Consider the following 12,446-nt stretch of genomic DNA (forward strand, 5'->3'; position numbering starts at 1 on the left):
TCTATGATAATGTGCCTATTCCTAGAATCAATAGAATAAAACTGCTTCAAATAATGTGTGAGCATAGAACGCATTTAAGTTGGAAAACAATGATAAACTCCAGCTACGACTGCCCCTATTAAAAGGCTCTTCCATGCTGTCTCAACACTCAGCAAGTGCAGGGAATGCACGCAAATTCTTTGCCACTAGTTCTATCACTCAAACTCTGTTCGGCTGCCTCAGCACCTGTTCAAGAAATCTCCCTGAGCCCTAATCTCCTTTCTTTCTGCAGTTTCCCCTTGATTTCACCTCATGCTTTCTCCAAGCCAATCTGGCAGACGAACCCATCTTCTTTAAACTGCTTTCTAACTTTGTGCTTCCTAGCACTGTAATATAGATCCCGTGCTTTGGGTGCTGTTCACATCTCTTCCAAAAATCATGAACCACTGCCTCAAAAGGACTCGGCCGCGGATAACTCTATCCTTGCCCAAGTTTCATTCACACAATAATATTGAAAAGTCAGTCATTAGAAATATTATCTTGTCGAATCAGAGTTGTACAGCAGGGAAACAGACCCTTCCATCCATCAACCCTTTCTATTCATGTACCCATCCAGATGCCTTTTAAATACTGTAACTGTACCAGCCTCCACCACTTCTTCTGGCAGCTCACACCATTCTCTGCATGAAAATGTTGCCCCTTAGATCCATTTTAAATCTTTCCCCCTTCACCTTAAACTTATGCCCTCCTAGTTTTGGACTCCCCCACCCCAGGGAAAACACCTTGACTATTCACCTTATCCATGCCCCTCATGACTTTATAAATCTCTATAAAGGTCGCACCTCAGCCTCTAACATCCTGGGGAAAATAGCCCCAGCCCATTCACCCTCTTCCATATAGCTTAAACCCTCCAAGCCTGGCAACATCCTTGTAAATCTTTTCTGACCCTTTTCAAATTTCACAACATCCTTGCATACAGCAGGAAGACCAGAACAGCATGCAATATTTCAAAACTGGTCTAACCAATGTACAACCAACTCCTATACTCAATGCAGTGACCAATAAAAGCAAGCATACAATCACCCTCTTCACTATCCTATTGACCTGCAACTCCACCTTCAAGGAACTATGAATGTTAAGTTTTCAAGTTAATCTATGGGAGTAAAGACTTGAATCTACTTTTACTTATTCAAATGATGTGGGCTTTGCCATCAGGGATTTATTATCTGTCCCTAATTGCCCTTGAGGTGGAGCTGGTCAGACACTTGAATGGCTGCAGTCCATGTTGTCATTGGTAAACACACAATGCTGTTAGGGAGGGGGTTCCAGATGTTGACTATTGACAGTGAAGGAACGAAGCCATAGTCAGAATGGCCAGTGGCTTGGAGGTGATTTACTGGTGATGGTGTTCCCATGCATCTGCTGCCCTTGCCCATCTCAATGGAAGCAGTTCTGCATTTGGAAAGTGCTATCTATGAATCCTTGGGTCAGTTGTTGCAAATCATACAGATTGCTGGTGGTGGTGAAGGGAGTGAATATGAAAAGTGGTAGATGGCATGTCAATCAATTGGCCTACTTTCTCCTAAATAGTGTGAAGCTGTTTCAGTGTGAAGGAGTTGCAGTCATCCAGGTAAGAGGGAGAATTGCATCATACTCCTGACCTGTGCCTTGTAGATGGTCAGGCACTGGAGAGACAGAAGGCAAATTACTCGCTGCAGAATTTCCAGACTCTGACTTACTCTTGTAGCCATAACATTTGTATGGCTTACCTTGTTTAGTTTTTGTTCAATAGTAATAACCCCTCCCTGCCCTGGATGGTTGCTGTTGGGGGCACAAGTGATGGTAACACCATTGGATGTCAAGGGTCTAGGATTGATATCAGGGAGTTCTCCTTCAAACCAAGAATAATCAATATACTCCTGGATAGAGTTTCAAATCCAGAATCAATGTTAAAGCACTGCAGTAAGTGCAGACTAGGTTTTCTGAATTGATGGGTATGTGGAATTGCCTTCCCAATGCTCAATGATGGTGTTATTGCATATTTTCTCTTATTTTGTGCATTTTGACTGCACATCGACCCCCTACCCGATTTTACCCTCCAACCTTGTGGCAACACAGCTACTTCCCACAGTCTTACAAGTGCAGAAACCATTGACTGAGGAGATAACCTCGCACCCATATGCATGGATTTAACTGGAGGTGCAGAGAAGGGAAGATAGTGTTTCCTTTCTGGTCATTAAATTAAATTGTGCAAAGTTAAACATGGAGTATCTCCTTCCTAGAGCAAGGAGTTCAGCTTTTAGTCTCTTGGTTGGTTGAAGTAATTGAAAGAACAGTTCTACAGTTGAATATGAATAGCTGCAATTTCTTCAGTACTCGCTACATATGGGTAATACCTGCTGAGTACTACTTTAAATTGAGACACCTGACCAAAGAATCATGCTATAGTCCAATTTAGGCAGAGAACACATTGTGAAAGAATATTTTATCAAATAATCTTATGATTTGTAGATAATTCAATCCACAAACAAGTTATGGCATAAGTTATATACAGACCTCAAAACGGAAACATGCCCACTTTCTGCTGGGGTGTCTTGAGTAATTACATTCTGGCCATTTTCACATCCTGTGTTTCGCTCAAGAATAGTCACACTTTCAGAATCCTCCTCCATTTCCTCATCCGGCTCTGATGGTTTATCCTCTTTTGACATTTCCTCAGAAGCTTTGTTTTCATGTACTCCAGCGTGTTTGTAATTAGGGTTCTGCACTTCAAACTTCAACTCTTGCTCTTTACCACTGACAGCAAGTTTGAGATCACCCCCTTGGATATGGGCTTCCCACTCTTCTACTAGCTGTTGCCAGGGACAACGGAATGGAGTCATGGTACCATAATGGATATAGTTAGGCCTCTTGGCTGGTGGATACCTAGAGACACATCTGGTTACTTAACTCATAGAAATAGCAGAAAACTTCCAACATGATCTTTCAAGATTACAAAGAGGAGTGAAAAAAGGACCCACTTGAGCAACTACAGGAGGCCATGATATAAACCAGGAATCTTTGGTTTAGTTATGGATTTGACAGTTTGTCATGAATTGTATTAGTTCAGTTAGCCTTCCAAGTGAACTGGGATGGCTAGATATTTGTTAATGCCTTTAACCTTCTTGAAGTTAAACCTTTAAGGCAAGAGCAAACCTGTGACATGAATATTTAAACAATATAAAAACCAAAACATTTGTCTCACAGGTAGTTTAAAAAGTCTGGCTTGCTACCCATGAGCAATAAGCCACTATCATTTTTAGAAGCTTGTCTTAAAATTGTCAAAAATATAGGGAATTCTGAGCATTACCAAATGCCAACGTGAATCCAAGTTGTTAGGACAATGTTTCTTATCATATGATCAATAACAGCTTGGTTCTAAGGGACAATGATTAATACTAGTGAAAGCACAAAGATTAGAGCTAAGTGATGGCAGGTTTATCCAGATGTCTTACTTCAAGAAAATCAGGGTAGGAAGAAACAACCAACAGTAGGCAAATTTATAATTTGAACCACAAAATCTGACCACAATCGAATAATGCTCCCTGTGAGCAAAACATCAGAGTGCAGCTTTACAAAAGCCAGACATTCACTTCACGCAGGTGTTGTAAATAAACAAAATACAATAAAAGGATTCCAGTTATGGAAAAACTTCAAATACAGGATGTTTAATAAAAAGCAAAAGGGGTAGATTTTTCCAGTTGCTGAGCCTGAAGATATTAGAAAGACTGGGTTTTCTTTTTCTTGTTACTCTGTCATTGGGCATCGCTGGCAATACCAGCATTTGTTGCTCATCTCTTGCTATATTGAACCCAGTGGCTTGTTTGGCCATTTCAAAGGGCAGTTAAGAGCCAGCCACATTGCTGTGGGTCTGGAGTCATATATACTAGAAAGCTAAAGATGGCAAGACTTCCTTCCCTAAAAAGACATTACATTGGTTTTTACAACTGGTGATACTTGAAAGCAGCTTTAGAATTCTGGTTTATTATTTGAATTTAACTTACATTCTCTTCTGTACTGAGTTTTAAACCAATGCCTCCATGGCACTAATGTCAGACTGGATAGGTGTGTACTTTTCAGTATGTTTCGTCTGAATTTCTTGGACATAGGCCAGTTAATTACAGGACAGAAATATCTGGAGCAAAGTGTTAATCATGCTTTGTAAATTTTGATGGCGTTACTTGTGCATTTTCAGCTCTAATTTCACAGCAAGTTACAATGTTACATTGCTACCTGCATTTGGACTAGTTACTTACTTATTGTATTTGTCTATTAGCTCTTTCTTGGTCTCCACACTGTGCTGGATGCCTGCTGGACAGTCTGGAAAATCATCTGGGAAATGTGGAAGTCCCTTGTACTGTGTGTGTTTGGCTCCCTCTTGCAGACCTCCGACTCGCGCTCCCCGGTAGATCTGAAAACAAAAGCTACAAAATTGCAAACAAGCTAGTGATTCAAAACCTTATTATAAATGGACAACATTCTAATCTGACATTAACGTTTTCTTGGACTAGTAAATCAAAGAATTCCAGTGAAAATGTCCATCTGAAATTACTTCTTTAGTGCAAAAAAATGACAAAAATAAATTTTAAATTCTTTAGTCAATACCTACACATCTATATAAGCACAAATGGTGGGTCAAAAATGTATTCTGCGGGATCAACCTTTCTACATTCAAGTAGACTAGAAAACACTAATGACTGGCTCTTTCATAAGATCTCAAAGTGATATAAAACATCGTTTTTTGGGTTGCAATACTGAGAAAGTATTACTAAAAATGTTGGTAGAACTGAAAAAATGGAAAAGGCAGTTAGGTCCCAATAAAATGCAGCAAAATGTCTATAGGGAAGAGAAACGGGAAAATAAAAACAGAGTCAATTTCCACTCGGCATCTTGAAGTACTTAACCATTACAGTACTTTCTGAATGTAACGTCAGAAACACAGTGGTTAATTTGCACTTAAGACACTCCTGCAAACAGCAATCTAATGAGAAAAACTGAGGTGACCTCAGGAGGAGGCAGTCAGCTCTAGCAGATTGGGCAGATGGATATTAGATAAAATTCAGTTTTAAAAAATGGGCAGAAAAATTCTGGAACTTGGGTGGTGGTGATGGCCTAGTGGTTAAACTGAACTGTTAAACCAGAGACCCAGGTAATATTCTAGGGACGTGGGTTCGAATCCCACCACAGCAGCTAGTGGAATTTGAATTCAATACAAATCTGGAATGAAGAGTTTAATGACTACCACGAATCTATTGTTGATTGTCAGGAAAAAACAAGCTGTTTCACTGAGGTCCTTTAGGGAAGGAAACTGCCGTCCTTACCTGGTTTGACTTATGTGTGGCTCCAGACCCACAGCAATGTGATTGACTCTTAACTACCCTCTGGATGGGCAATAAATACTGGCCTAGCCAGCAATGCCGTCATCCTGTGAATGAATTATTTGAAAAAATGCTAGAACTATATAGGACCTGACAAAACAGGAGGGTCATTGAGATAAACAATTGCAAGGGGCAAGTTCATGAAATGGTGAAATAAAGATCCTGTTTTATAAATTGAGTTTGAACTACAAAATTCAACAAGATAATGCTAAATCTATACTTCATATCTACATCTTCCTTCAATGGGGCTGAGGGTTAAGGTAGCTGAGAATGTAATAGGTAGATGAAAATGAGGGTGAAGGTGATAAGTAGCAGACAAGGGTGCAGCAGATAGATGGGGAAGGATGATGGACAGGTCAAGAGGGAGTGCAGAGTGGTAGGTTGGGACTCGGATAGGGTGGGGGGAGGGAAAATGGGGAACCTGGTGAAATCCATATTAATCCCATGTGGTTGTAGAGGAAACCATGTTGGCTGCAAGAGATACAGTAGATGACATTTGTGTAAGTATGATATTTGCAGAAATTCCGACAGAAATTTACCTGAACTTCCATAAATGTCATCTACTGTATCCGTTGCACCCATGTGGTCTCCTCTGCATCAGGAAGACAGGAGGCCAAATTGCAGATCATTTCAGAAAACATCACTGGGACACCCACACCAACCAACCTCACTGCCCCGTGGCTGAACACTAACTCCCTCTTCCCACTCCACCAAGGACATGTAGGTCCTGGGCCGCCTCCATCTCTACTAACCACCCAATACCTGGAAGATATAGGCCTCGTGTTCTGCCTTGGGACACAACAGCCACATGGGATTAATGTGGATTGCACCAGGTTTCCCATTTCCCCACCTTATCCCAGTTCCAAACTTCCAACTCAGCACTGCCCTCTTGACCTGTTCATCATCCTTCCTACCTATCCACCCCTTCTACCACCTTCTCCCCCCACATTCATCTACCTATTGCACTCTCATCTACCTTCCCCTAGCCCCACGCCCCACCCGTTTATCTCTCATGCCCCTGGCCCATAAGCCTCATTCCTGATGAAGGGCTTATGCTGAAACATCGATTCTCCTGCTCCTCGGATGCTGCCTGACCTGCTGTGCTTTTCCAGCACCACACTCTCAACCCTTATCTCCAGCAACTGCAATCCTCAATTTCTCCCACTAGAGTATTAATACGTATTAATACCAAAGGGATCCAGAATGCCATTCCCCATCCTTTTGGGATCAGAATATCCCAGCCACTCCCCCAACCAGTGTGCTCTTGTCCAGCCATCTTCCCTGGCTGATGCACCAACAAAATGGGAATCTTGGACTCTTGCGATCCAAGATCCAGGCGAGTCCCAGGAACTAACAGCTTGCTTCTCATCTGATTCAGTTTCTGAAATACAAGAAAAATAATAGCATCTTAACTTGATGGAAGACATAGTGCAAACCACCTTATTACTCAAAAAAATTCTTCAAATTAACAAGAAAACCAGTTTGTTTTATAAGCGATGACCAATACACCATTTAAAGCCCAGTGCATTTTTTATACCTTTCATGTAGGTTAAGGGTAAGTTCCATCAGACTGCAAAGCAGCAAATTTAATCCTGCTACTCAAGGGGAGGGAGGGAGGGAGGGAGGGAAACAGAAAATATGAATCTACAGGTAGTTCTTCTATAACGCGCGTTTCATCATCGTGAATTGGCTATAATGCGATTGATGAATTGTAGATGTTGTTTGCATAACGCAAAGTTTCTGAACAGCTAAATCGGGTTTTCCATAGCGCGAACTTCTACAGCATGTTTTCTACAGCAGTTTCCTAGAGAGTGATCTTCTATAGTGTGAGGTTGCAGAAGAACACAACTGTCGCTTTATATCAGAACAATCTGTATAAGCCAATTACCCTGACACCTGTCAGGGAAGAAATGTTCAAACCGATTAAGAAGGTGCCCACTGAGCACTTAGAAAAACTCAAGGTCATCGGCCAGAGTAAACATCGTTTCATAAAAGGGGAATTGTATTTCACCAATTTGTTGGAATTCTTTGAAAGAGTAATATGTATTATGGACAAAAGGGGACCCTGTTTATATACTGAACTTGGATTTCCACGTGGTATTTGACAAGCTTCCACATAAGAGGCTACTGTGGAAAGCAGGGCTCGTGGTAGAAGGGATAATATACTACCATGTACAGAGAATTGGCTGTCTGTCAGAGAACAGGTAGCACGCATAAATATGTCTTGCTCAGATTGGCAGGATGTGAAGAACAGGATCCTACAGGGGCTTGTAATGATCCCTCAATTTTGTTTTACAATTCAGTTGACAATGTCTTAGATGAAGGGATCAAAAGCATGGTGATAAACTTTGCAGTGACTCTATGACTATGATATATAGACAGAAAATTATATTGTGAAGCCAATAACTAGGATGCAGACCAGTATAGAGGGTCATAACGTGGGAAGACCTGAAGTTGTTTACTTTGACAATAATAAAGAAATCAGAGTATTACTTAAATGCTGAACGACTGCAGAACTCTGAAGCACAGAGGGATCTAGGTATTTTAGTGAATGAATCACAAAAACTTAACCTGCAGGTACAGCAACTGATTAAAGCGGCTAATGGAGTGATATCCTTTGTTACGAAAGGAATTGAACATAAAAGGATGTTATGCTTCAGTTATACAGGATACTGGTGAGACCACATCTCAAATACTTTGTATAGTTTTCATCTCATTATTTAAGCCATTGGGGGTGGTTCAAAGATGATTTAATTTCAGATATTAGTTTAATAGTTACAAGGGAAGATTGGACAGGCTAGATCATTTCCATTGCAGCTTAGAAGACGGAGGATGATCTGTTGATGCCTGTAAAGGTCTTCAATGGTCTTGACATGGTGGATGTGGAAAGCAAGCTTCCCTTTATGGGTGAATTAAGAACATGGAGACACTGTTTTAAAATCAGGGCTGCCCTTTTAGGGCAAATCAGAAGACCTTCTTTCTCTCAAAGGATTGAGAGACCTTAGAATTCCCTGCCTCAGAAGGCAGTGGCAGAAGAGTCACTGAATATTTTAAGCCAGAAGTAGACAGATTCATATCAGACAAGGTAATCAAAATGTTACCTGCAATAGACAAGGAATTCATAAAATAAACAGATCAGTCATATTCTTATTGAATGGATTAGCAGTCTTGAAGGGCCAAATGCAGTTTAAGCCATCTACATGGATGTCATTGACAAACTCTTGCATGTAGACTGGTTTAGCTAAAAGTTCATAGTATCCAGAGCAATTTAGCAAATTGGATCCATAATTGGCTTAGTGGCAAGGTGGTGATGGTTGAAGGGCATTTTTGTGACTGGAAGCCTTTACCCAGTGATGTAGCACAGGGTTTTGGCTGTGTCCATTGCTATTTGTTGTGTACATGAATGATCTTGATAGGAATGTAGAAGCTATAATTTAAGTTCACAAATAACACAAAAATTGGTAGAGTAGTGAATAAGTGTGGAGGAAAACTTCAGACTACAAGATGATATAGATAGATTGGTCAGACAGACTGAACAGTGGCAAATGGAATTTAATTCTGAAAAGATGAGAGGTGATGCATTTTGGAAGACAAAAGGGCACACATTGAATGACAGGACCACAGAAAGTACAGAGGATCAGGGGGACCTAGCTGCGCATTGTCTATAGATCCTTGAAGGGAGCAGGTCAGGTAGCTGTGGTGGTTAAGAAGATATTTGATTAGTCAAGGCATTGAATACAAAATGCTGTATGCAGCATCAGTTAGGCTTACTGTGTGCAGTCTGGTCATCACATTATAAAAAGGATTTGATTGGAATACAGAGACTGCAGAGAAGATTTACTAGGATATTGTCTGGGCTGGAATGATCCAGCTATGAAGAGAGACCAGGTATGCTGGCATTGTTTCCCTGAAAGCACAGAAGGTGGAGGGGGAATCTGACTGAGGTGATCAAAGTTCTGACACGTACAGGCAGAGCAGGTAGAGAAAAGCTTTTCTCCTTACAGAGATTTGAGGAAAACCTTTTTCACCTAGAATGTTGTGGGTATCTGGAACTCTGCTGAAAAAGGTGGTAGACACGCTTTAATAGCATTTAAATGAGTACTTGAAATGCCAGCGCATACAAGACTATGAGCCAATGCTGGAAAAAGGGATTGGACAAGATGGGCTTCTTTCTGTCTTGTAAACTTCTATGACATTTCCTGGGTCGTTTTTTTAAAAATCTGTTATTTTAAATGATTTTAAAATCTGTAATTTTAGTAACCATGATTTGACAGGGCAGGACACTTCCTGCAGGCTTCAGGATCATTCTGTCACTCTCAAATGACAGGAATTAACATACTTGGAATGTTCCCCATTTGTTTAATTAATGACTATCAGGTGGGCTTGATATTAATTAAGTGTAGCAGGCAGGCTTTTGATACTGGACAGTCAACAGGAACAAGGAGGCCACAGAAAGCACAAGGGTCATTAGGACAATGTTGAAAGGTGCAGTGCTGGAAAAGCACAGGCAGCATCCGAGGACCTGGAGAGTCAATGTTTTGGGCAGAAGTGCTTCACCAGGAATGAGGAGAGGGAAGGGGGCTGAGAAATAATTAGGATGGTGGGAGGGGGGTAGCAGCTGGGAAGGCAATAGGTGGATGCAGGTAATTGTGATAGGTTGGTGGGGAGGGTGGAGCAGCTAAGTAGGAAGGAAGGTAGACAGGTAGAACAGGTCAAGAGGGTGGTGCCGAGTTGGAGGGTTGGATTTGGGATGAGGTGGGGGGGATTTGGAAACCAGTGAAGTCGATGTTGATGCCGTGTGGTTGAACAGTCCCAAGGTGATAGATGAGGCGTTCTTCCTTCAGTTGTCAGTTGACTTTGATTTGGTGGAGCTGGCAGCCCAGGACTTGCATGTCCTTGGGAAAGTGCGAGGGGGAATTGAAGTGGGCAGCCACAGGGCAGTGAGGTTGTTACGTGTGACCAAGAGATGTTCCCTGAAATGCTCCGCAAGTTGGCATCCTGTCTCCCGATGTAGAGCAAACTACATTGATAGCAATGAACACAATAGATGAGGTGGGTGGATATGCAGGGAAACCTCGGCCGGATGTGAAAAGATCTTTTGGGGTCGGTGGTGGAGGTGGAGGTGGAGGTGGAGGTGGAGGTGGAGGTGGAGGTGGGCGGTGGAGGTGGAGGTGGGCGGGGGAGGTGGAGGTGGGCGGGGGAGGTGGAGGTGGGCGGGGGAGGTGGAGGTGGGCGGGGGAGGTGGAGGTGGGCGGGGGAGGTGGAGGTGGGCGGGGGAGGTGGAGGTGGGCGGGTGAGGTGGAGGCGGGCGGGTGAGGTGGAGGCGGGCGGGTGAGGTGGAGGCGGGCGGGTGAGGTGGAGGCGGGCGGGTGAGGTGGAGGCGGGCGGGTGAGGCGGAGGCGGGCGGGTGAGGCGGAGGCGGGCGGGTGAGGCGGAGGTGGTGGTGGGCGGGTGAGGCGTTGGTGGTGGGCGGGTGAGGCGTTGGTGGTGGGCGGGTGAGGCGTTGGTGGTGGGCGGGTGAGGCGGTGGTGGAGGTGGGCGGGTGAGGCGGTGGTGGAGGTGGGCGGGTGAGGCGGTGGTGGAGGTGGGCGGGTGAGGCGGTGGTGGTGGGCGGGTGAGGTGGAGGTGGAGGTGGGCGGGTGAGGCGGTGGTGGTGGGCGGGTGAGGCGGTGGTGGTGGGCGGGTGAGGCGGTGGTGGTGGGCGGGTGAGGCGGTGGTGGTGGGCGGGTGAGGCGGTGGTGGTGGGCGGGTGAGGCGGTGGTGGTGGGCGGGTGAGGCGGTGGTGGTGGGCGGGTGAGGCGGTGGTGGTGGGCGGGTGAGGCGGTGGTGGTGGGCGGGTGAGGCGGTGGTGGTGGGCGGATGAGGCGGTGGGCGGGTGAGGCGGTGGTGGTGGGCGGGTGAGGCGGTGGTGGTGGGCGGGTGAGGCGGTGGTGGTGGGCGGGTGAGGCGGTGGTAGTGGTGGTGTAGACACAGGTTTTACATCTCGTACGGTGGCACAACCCCAGTACTCACCTTCTATCCCACTAATCTCCGGATACAGCGCATTGTCCTCCACCATCTACAGTCAGACCCTACCCAAGATATATTTTCCTCCCGACCCCTATCTGCGTTCTGTAGAGATCACTCCCTCAGTGACTCCCTTGTTAGATCCACACCCCCCACCAACCCACCCCCACACCCAGCACCTTCCCTTGCTGCCTCACAAGGTGTAAAACCTGTGTCCACACCTCCCCCCCTCACCTCCATCCAAGGCCCCAAAGAATCTTTTCACATCCAGCAAGAGATTTTCCTGCACATTCAAACACCTCATCGACTGTGTCCGTTGCTCTCCACGTGGTCTCCTCTACATTGGCAAGACAGGGTGTCAACTTTCTGAGCATTTCAGCCAACATCTCTGGAACACATACACCAAACAACCCCACTGCCCTGTGGTCGACCACTTAAACTCTCCTCCCACTCTCTCAAGGACATGCAAGTCCTGGGCCGCCTCCACCACCAAATGAAAGTCACCCGCCAACTGGAGGAAGAATGCCTCATCTTCTGCCTTGGGATCCTTCAAAATCACAGCATTAATATTGACCTCACCCCACTGCATCCCAGTTCCAACCCTCCAACCTGACACCACCCTCTTGACCTGTCCATCTTCCTTCCCACCTATCCACTCCACCCTCCTCACTGACTTATTACACCCCACCTGCATCCACCTATCGCCTTCCCAGCTACCTTCCCCCCAGCCCCAGCCCCATCCCAACCCCCCCCCCCCTTATCTCAAGCCCCCCTTCCCCCTCCACAATCCTGATGAAGTGCTTATGCCTGAAACATCGACTCTTCTGCTCCTCAGATGCTGCTTGACCTGCTGTGATTTTCCAACACCACATTTTTCAACTGACTTTCCAGTATCTGCAATCCTCACTTTCTCCTCATTAGACCAATCCCTGGTATGGAGAGATTGTCTTATGTGCAAAGAATAGACAGGCTGGGATTCTACTTATTCGAATTTAGATGAATAAGAGTGATCTCTTAAGTATATAAGTTTCTTAAGGGGCTTGG

At 44.7% G+C, this 12,446-nt stretch overlaps 1 protein-coding gene across 3 annotated transcripts in view; it reads right to left on the reverse strand.

Moving 5' to 3' along the window:
• pop1 (POP1 homolog, ribonuclease P/MRP subunit) overlaps positions 1-12,446 on the reverse strand; it is a 63,079-nt gene that overhangs the window by 1,312 nt on the left and 49,321 nt on the right. For all 3 annotated transcript variants that reach the window (XM_043687652.2, XM_043687654.2, XM_087986725.1), the window contains exons 13-15: positions 6,586-6,777; positions 4,275-4,429; positions 2,536-2,904 (exon numbers count right to left, since the gene is read on the reverse strand). In XM_043687652.2, coding sequence (XP_043543587.2) covers positions 2,536-2,904; positions 4,275-4,429; positions 6,586-6,777 — 716 coding nt within the window. The remainder of the gene's footprint in view (positions 1-2,535; positions 2,905-4,274; positions 4,430-6,585; positions 6,778-12,446) is intronic.

The sequence above is a fragment of the Chiloscyllium plagiosum genome, unplaced genomic scaffold (assembly GCF_037043375.1).
Source record: "Chiloscyllium plagiosum isolate Xiang-an unplaced genomic scaffold, Cpla_swu_hap1 HiC_scaffold_4, whole genome shotgun sequence".
Taxonomy (NCBI): domain Eukaryota; kingdom Metazoa; phylum Chordata; class Chondrichthyes; order Orectolobiformes; family Hemiscylliidae; genus Chiloscyllium; species Chiloscyllium plagiosum.